We start from the raw sequence: 8,553 nt of genomic DNA on the forward strand, positions 1-8,553 counted from the left end.
AGAGACAGAGACAGAAAGATGTGCTGACATGCTGGAGGTCACTCTCACACAGTGTAGCTCCTAAATATATCTACCCTCTAGTTAGTGTGTCAACAGTCATTATTGGGCCCCCACAATGAAATGCTAGATTTAGGACACCCTTGAAAATAAGAAGGCAGAGTTTCCCACAAGAATAAGATTGGTGAGCCCTTTTAACACCATGACCACTGGTGGCTCAAAAACTAGATGCAGAAACCGTCACTTCACCCTGCCTCAAATAACTCTACCAGAAATAATGGTTATTGTTTACCACCAAAAATACCCTAATAAATGGCTAACAATAATATAATACAAATAATATTGTTAGGCATACTATGCTGTACCATTTTATCTTTCTAAAAAAGCATGTGTGGACTGCACATCGCCTTCACACTTTGGGTGCTGTGGCAGAGGGATGCTCCTGTCTTCCAGGGGCTGTAGCTCTTGGCTCGGCTCTCTCTCCCCCTGTGGCTGTGCAGGCACAGGTTCTCCCTCTCCTCCACTAGACTAAACAGTCCAGGAGAAAATCAGAGTTCAGTCAGACACAGGAAATGATTCACTTTGGCTCTCCACACAGATAATTGCCAACAGGAAGAACATAACCCCCAAATATTTCAGACTCAAACGACAAAGTCCAGAGGAACTCTATGACTAACTGGGTCAAACATTTTCTTCTCTTTCTTAAATATTCCTCTTTTTCACCAAAAGTAGCTCCTTTCAGATGACTAAAAGTAGAAAAACACTTCTCATGTAGACTAGGTTTCCTGGTTTCCTGTCTATTCACTCATGTAGTGATGTCTGAAATAGTTGTATGGTGACTGGGGACACAAATAATGACTTAAATTAGAGGAGATTAGAAAAATGATCAAAACACAAAGGGTCTAATGCATGTTTAATCTTAGTTATTTACTTTACCTTGGTCACAATTTTAAGGAACTACAAAGGCCACAACAAAAGCCAACTACTGTTAATTCAGACCATATGCATCCTTATTTCATTTCCCATGAGACCTGTAGAATTCTGGGAAGAAATACTTTCCACACTTTCACAAACTGCTCCTTCACTGTCATTGCTTCATTTCCTTGCAATTCTTCTTCCATAAAACCGATTTCCCTTTCCTGCTGAAGACCCCCCCCCCCCCCCCCACCTGTACACATGGGCAAGACAGCAAGATCCAAAACAGGCCTCCCATGCACTTCTCCAGACCATCCTCCTGGCCCTTCTGTCCACCCCAGCCCTGACTCAAGCTCCAGGAGGAGCCACTGACCAGCAACCAGCGTTGGCCTGCCGGCAGATGACGTTCTGTTGAAGCCATTAGACGTACGACAAGCTCTTATCCTGTCAGATTTTTCCACAGGCTACGGGCCGACTCTGAACCCCCGGGTAAACACTGTGCCGTCCAACTACACCAAAACCCTCCAGCAGGGGAAAGACTGAGGAGGGAGAGAGAGAGCGCTGGCTACAGAACACTTTCCCTCCTAAGGACTTGAAATGAAAGCATGAGGTCCAATGCCAAAGGCACTCGTAAAAATAATAACAGACTTAAATAGGGTGATAGAGAGCCTGAGAGAATGAGGAGTCATGGTTAGGTAACAGAAGTTGTATACTGTATGCAATAACTGAAAATGTTCCCATTTCAATGGAAAAGGACAGCGATGATCCAAATCAATCGCAAATTCACTGTTGGAAAGGAGGATGGAGGCTATGATGTATTCAACAGTTAAACCATCTCAGACAGGAAATGAAGCATACAACAGGACAAAAAATTAAATCAAGACAAATTTTCCATGTTATCATTTGCAGCACACAAGTTGCATACTTTCCTTTAAACATACTGGCCAAGGACCACACTACAGAGCACTGCAGCAATAATGTCTGAAAAGATGAAAACATTGGTTCCAAGCCAAGCCTTCCCCACCAAAAATCGAATGGCAGATGGATAATGCTCTTTCCCCTAGGGATGAATTATATCATTTTGTGATTGCTCATTTTGACAGTAGCATCGGTTAGTAACTTCTCACCCCTCATTTCCATAAGAACAATAGGGTGGTGTGAGAGTGGGTTAACCCCCTACACTCAAGGGGAATGAGAGGCAAGCAAAACTGGGAGTTTTTGTGACCCCAGGCAGTCCCTGTCCTTGTGCATCTCCCCCACCTAAAATAACCAAGGAATAATAGCCAAATAAATGAAATTCCCAAACCTTATTTCATATTGAACAAGCAAAAAGGCAGCAAATGCCTCATTTCTGTTTAACCTCTAAACAACTAATACTAAATGTATTGTATCGTCACGGACTTAAATGCAGTTTTCTGATAAGTTATTGTTTAAAGGTGCTCTAAGCGATGTCATACGTTTTTTAGGCTAAAATTTGTTTTTCACTTACAGCAAACGTCACCTTACCATCCGCTAGCTGCCTGTGTCCTGAATACACTGTAAAAAAAATGCGATCTCTGTGGACAATCCAGGCTCCAAAAACAGCCACAAAACAACTTGGGCAAACCTTACCCATAAAAACATAACAAACTGTTCCAGCAAATCACCAACGAGATGTGCGTTTCAATTGCACGGGAGTTTCAATTGCATTGGAGGGAGGGTGATGAAGTGAGAAGAAGTAGCGAGCTAGCTTTCAGAACAGAAGTGATGTTACCCAGCATCGCTTAGAGCGCCTTTAATATTGTTTAATATTGGAAAATAAACAAATCTTGGAAAATAAATAATTTGGAAAATAGGTGTTGGGCACTGAGGAAACCTGAACAGTCTACACTAATGAGTTCTGTCTGTTACCACAGCACTAATCTAAACAAAATCAAATGGACCCATAGCTACCCTCAGTTAAAGGGACACCAGGCAACGTTTTCGTGTTAATTACTCATCTTTGTAAGTCAGTAGGCCTATATGGTTAAATGACTCACAGGGCTAATGAAGACTCTCTCGCCCCCCGCCCCTACTGCCTGTAGGAAGAATATCCCGCTTGCAAGTTCAGTGTATCGTACCTGCCGACCGAAGCAGGATCAGTTTACATCCTGCATCCACAGCACAGAGGCAGGCTAACGAAACGCTAGCGATCGTTGCAAACGTGTGTATAATGGCAGAGCCGGCGAAGAAGCAGCCAAAACCCTTGATGGAAGATGCAAAGAAAAAGCTTCAGACCGAGCGAGGGGGAGTTTCGTAGAGAAAAAGCATCAGGCTTGCCCGGTGTCCCTTTAACTAGGGTTACTGGATGAAACCAGAGAGGAATGTCAAAAAGTGGCAACAACAATTACAAATGAAAAAAGGACAACCGCTGGTGTGATGTTGGTTCCTATGCTAGCGAGGCATGTGACTTTCAGTTCCTGATATGCAAACACACATGAATCCTAATTGGACTTGTGAAACGCATAGAACCATGTATGCAATGTGTACATTAGCACTGGATTGTTTTTACCTGGATCTTCAATGCAAACAACCTACGGCCTAATTAATAGTAGAATATTACATATTCCATTTATGAATATTGAAAAACTCCACAGTCTCCATCGGAGAAAAACACACAAACACATACACACAAACACACTCACCATTTCATTCCATTTCCACATGCAGGAGCTGGTCTTCCCACTGCACAGATAAGTGCTCCAAATCAGGCACAGCAAGAGCCACACTTCTCCTCATCAGTGTCTCTCTCCAGTGCTTTCTCTGTCTCTGTCTCTGTCTCTCTCTCTCTCGCTATGTGTGAAGGGATAATGCAAGACATCAAGAGCGACTCACTACTTTCATTAGCCAGTGTTTCCACTCTGCTGTACGCCCAATTGAATTACTCCAGTGAATGGACAAGATAATCTCTATGAAGTTTGTTGTGAAGGCAAGGCAACACTTAATAACTATTAAAAACTCTAATCCATTCTGATTAAAGCTAACAATGAACACTGCAGCTCTCAATCACCACACAGTTCTCAGATCTGTTGCTTGGATGCAGTAATTATAACAACACTATCCCTATTTAACACAAGAGCATGAACACACTCATTGGAAAATGTCTATACTAAATGTATTGGGTCTGGCTGCATCACTTCAAGCTGATTCTTCAAAATTTCACTGAATTTCTTCCCATCGCCTGGCAAGCAAGACATGATTGATTGACTAGATATTTTTTCTCATGTACATGACATGTGCAAACAGAGAAAGAAAAACTCCACATATTTGGCAAAGGTAAATTATTGCTATTGCTTGAAATTGGATGAATAGAAGTTTTTGTATGAATTGTGGGCTTTTATCATTCCGTAAATGCCTACGGCTCATCAATGCGGCATAAAAGAACACCAAAAAAGTTTCATGATGACGCACAGTAGAGTCATAGTTAGGTCTCTGTTTGTATGTTGTTTTCTAGTGAGAATATCTCGAGGTCTACAGTCAGGCAGGAACACAATACGGGCTGTGGTTACTTAATCTCCACGAGCCATCATTCCTATTCCCACATAGCCAGTAACCAGTGGAAAGGCCCCCTTTTTACAGCCCTGGCACGACCCAGTGGCCATTTAATTGGGCGCCGTCCCTCTCTCGAGATCCGGCCAAGTTTTATTTTAGTAAGGCATTGTTTACTTCCAAATGACAAATGAAGAATGCGCTTCGCCAATGAAACAGGCAATCACAGGAAACATCTCACAGCAGAGCTCTGTCAAGCATGACAAAACCAGTGGGAGAGAAGCAGAGCAGGCCATGTTGACCAAGGTCTTGAGAACATTCCACCTCACTCTCAGGGCTCCTGTTTGAAAAGCCAGTCATGTCAACCACATTCCTGTCATTTGTTTGTGCGTAGGAAAGAGGGGCGTTATTGCTATTGTTAAGGATGATTTTTCTGTTGTTGTCTCCGTGGTGATGCATTCTTCAGTTAACACCGCTTCTTTGCATCGTGAGAGTTCTGAGCTCCACATCCGGAAAAACAACGGAATGGAGTGGTGTGGAGAGGAGAGGGGCTGTTCTCCATCAATACACTGATACACTGGGGGTTACTAACAAGACAGAGTGCCAAGACGGTAGGCAGAAGACACTTAAGACCCAGTGACAGAGAGCTGACGCCAGTGCCGGTAGCCACTAAGAATTTCACGGCCACCTTCTTGCTTGATGCTGCAATCACAGTTTAAATAACATTTTAATGGCCTAAAAATACAAGGCAGGACAAGAGACATATAGTATGTCTTTGGGCAGGCACAGAAGCCCCTCTCCTTGAAAACAATGTAAAACTAACAGCTGGATAGGCTCCTACTGTTTTAATTAATATGTAGAGCTTCAACCGCTTACACAATAGGTGGTGAAATCATTCTTTGTCCACCTCATAACTCACAAAAATGGTGGAATCATTTCTCCAATGGTACAGGGGTGGAAATAGTGCCCATCCTGTTTCCTTTACTAAACTATATTAATGTTGTGCTGTCATGGGGTAATATATTGACTCATGCTGTGTTATGGTCAAATTCAAGTTTTTTTCCTAGCAACCTTTTCCCATCAAGACACCGCAGACATTGCTTTTGAATTAGATTTTTCCTTATGACGCAAGCTCACACACATCACACCCCACCTCTTGGGGCTCAGGCCATCTTTGATTCTGTCATCATTACTGATTTGTTTTCAGGAAGAAAAGAAACCGAGTGTATTTCATTCAGTGAAATGTGCTGGGATGTGAAGCAGTCGTCTGCAAAGAATAACATGGCAATCGCACAGACCAGAATTACTATGTGGACTGGTCAGAGCATTCAATGGTCGGCTTCAGCCACTTATCGCAGTGTGATTCCATTCCTGTTCTTCCATCTCTGCTGTGAGAACAATTGAAAAGAAAAGCTGTTTTGGCTGCTGGTTAGAGAAGCAGTATTACAAGGCTCACTAAGTGCATACATGAATGGAGATGTTCTCTCTCATCACTTTCCGTCTCCCAATCCCTTACACTTACTCACTCCCTAACTCTCTTTCTCTCCATTGCTCTATCTCACTGACAGCATGTGATGTGTGCTCAGTAAACAAATTAGATGAATGAAGGAGAGATCACATACACAGTGTTCTCAACTGCTACAAGCTTTTGTCATCTTTCCAGCTAGCCAGGGATAGACAGATGGCCCAACCACAACTGCATTTCCACCGATGATAAACAAAAATCTCAATCTATACTGTGACAGTAATTTTGCAGCATCAGCAGCAGTTTGTGTGTGTATGTGTGTTATCAATGGCTTGCTGTCTGCATGACTGCCTATGCCTGAAACAGTGGGCCAGTGGTGTCAAGACCCCCTTGCCCCACCCACTCCCCACATCCCCCCCAGCCCCCTTAGCTGTGTCAGCACAGTTTCTCCCCTGCCTGAGCGGGCTGTAACAGCACATTAGTTCACACTTTCATCACTAGCACAGAGTCCTTGGGGAGAACTGAGGTAGGGGAAGTGTTGCCCGCCGCTGGGGTCCAGTGACGCCGCCTCTCACAAAGGGCTAAGCAAACAATGACTGGGCAGCCTCCAGTCCAGACCTGCTGCAGCAGCCTGGGACAAGCATCCAGGGACCATAGCATCCAGGGACCATGGCAACCATGGAATGTGGATGTTCACAAGCAGCTTCACTGTCTGCTGTCGACAGATTCCACTAACCTCACCCTAAGGTTTCAGTGTAATGAGTACTGGTAGTAGCCTATTGGTTATCCATTTATAGGACATTTTGAAAAGGAACACATAGAACAAACTAAAATAATTATACGGCCAGTTACATAGCCTACTCAGTTAAAATCAACAATGTAACAACTAATGTCTACATCACTTAGGCCTAATGGAGCTACGGTATTCATCATGAATCTTTGGACTGAAAAAATCAATTTTATGGGAAACCTAGGGCAAAGCATACCAGCTTCTTTTGAATGACCAAGACACTCATGACCTAGTGGTATGGTATGGTATGGTATGGTTCTGCATGCCAGGTTAATTAAAGTCCAAAAGACAACCAAGGCATCTTTCTTCTTTACCCGAACTAAACAAAACATGTCAGCAGTTTGAGTTGATGGGAAGTAGTATGCTCTGTGCAAATGTTCAATACAGCATGAAGACAGAGGTGGGCTGTTATTGCACTGTAGTAGACAATCGAAGTTATCAAACATTCTATCCAACACCGATGAAGACGCTTTGGAAGATCCTCTAGCTTGAGAGCTTGATTGATACAGGTTGGTAACATTCTGTGTCAAGCCTAAAATCACCTTTTTAGACAGCCCGTTTAACAACAGGTCTAGCTCAATGTTTTACAGAAGAAATTTGAACAGCAATTAGTGTAAAGTGCATTTGTGATATGCTATGGGCGTAACGTATGGCATTTCCGACAAACCTTAACTGGAGAGCTCCGTGTGGCAATGGGTAAGTCTCGGATGGCCGTTCCGGGAGGAGAAGCAGAGATGCCGGCTGCACATCCGAGCGATATCCCGGTGAGAGAGGGTCTTCCTCCATTCCTCGGACGCTGTTTAATTCCGTCCAAAAGCCGTACCAAGAGTATGTTGGCTGGTAAATCATCTACCCCACAATCTACCAGTATACGGCACTCAGGGCAGCGCAACTCGTTGCGGGAACTCACGATGTTTTCGAGGCAACGGCGGCAGAAGGTATGCTGGCAGGGCAATACTTTGGCGGTTGTGTCCAGTCGTTCCAAACACACAGAGCATTCTAGTAGATCCAGAAGCGACGACTCGTCCATTTTAGTCTGTAATAATGTTGCCTACTTCAGACGATTTCTCTTGATCTACACAGAATGTTGCAGAGACCGTGCAATACATACTGGCTGCTCGGTAACATGAGGTAACTCCCCCGACTGGGGCTCTGGCGTTAGCTGTTTCTCACACAGCTGTGCAAAAAGTGAGGTCACACACTCTACATCAGCGCAGAGAACTCGCGCACCGCGCACGCACGGCCAACTACGAAGCTTCAACTAGGAGTGAATCATAACGACGCTCTCCTGCTTGTTCTAGAAATATATTGAATACTCCTCGGCGCAGCAGTCTACAGTCGACACTCCCGTCGGAAGGCAATAGCAATGACTCGTGACAGGCTCTATGACGGACTGTGATAGGAGAGCGACTGTACATATATGGCTGAACGGAGCGAATTAAATGGCCTCTTTCCTTTAGTCGTTTCCCGCAGCGCGTTTGAAAATGACGTGCGGTCTACTGAAAGCACCATAGGTGATTTCCCATGGTGTTTTGAATTAAGGCGCGTTAAATCGAGGCCTATCAAAGATGACTTCATAGCCAAATTGCAAAAAAAAAAATAGATGATGGGTTTTGTTTTTTCAATCGACACTATAGACTCACAAGTGGCAACAGACTAGAAACTTGGTAAAGGCTAATTGTGTCGATTTATTTCAAGGCAACACGTTGAATATCAGATTTTTTTTGTCATTATCTCGATTTGAAATGTAATGCATTTGTTTGCTGAAGTTTCATACAGTGTTCATTTATATATGCATTCATTTATTCATCACACACACATAACATTCATTCTCATATGTCTACTCTGGCGCACTGAGGCCTAGGCCAATTGGTGAAAG

General features: G+C 43.6%; 1 protein-coding gene across 1 annotated transcript in view; it reads right to left on the reverse strand.

The window, feature by feature from the left end:
- Positions 1 to 8,063, reverse strand: part of LOC121702446 (E3 ubiquitin-protein ligase SH3RF3-like) — a 100,291-nt gene extending 92,228 nt beyond the window's left edge. The window contains 1 exon segment of the mRNA XM_042084196.1: positions 7,342 to 8,063. Within this exon segment, the coding sequence (XP_041940130.1) occupies positions 7,342 to 7,704 (363 nt within the window). The 5' untranslated portion in view covers positions 7,705 to 8,063.
- Between the last annotated feature and the right edge of the window lie 490 nt (positions 8,064 to 8,553).

This window comes from Alosa sapidissima, chromosome 2 (assembly GCF_018492685.1).
Source record: "Alosa sapidissima isolate fAloSap1 chromosome 2, fAloSap1.pri, whole genome shotgun sequence".
In the NCBI taxonomy this organism is placed as follows: Eukaryota; Metazoa; Chordata; class Actinopteri; order Clupeiformes; family Clupeidae; genus Alosa; species Alosa sapidissima.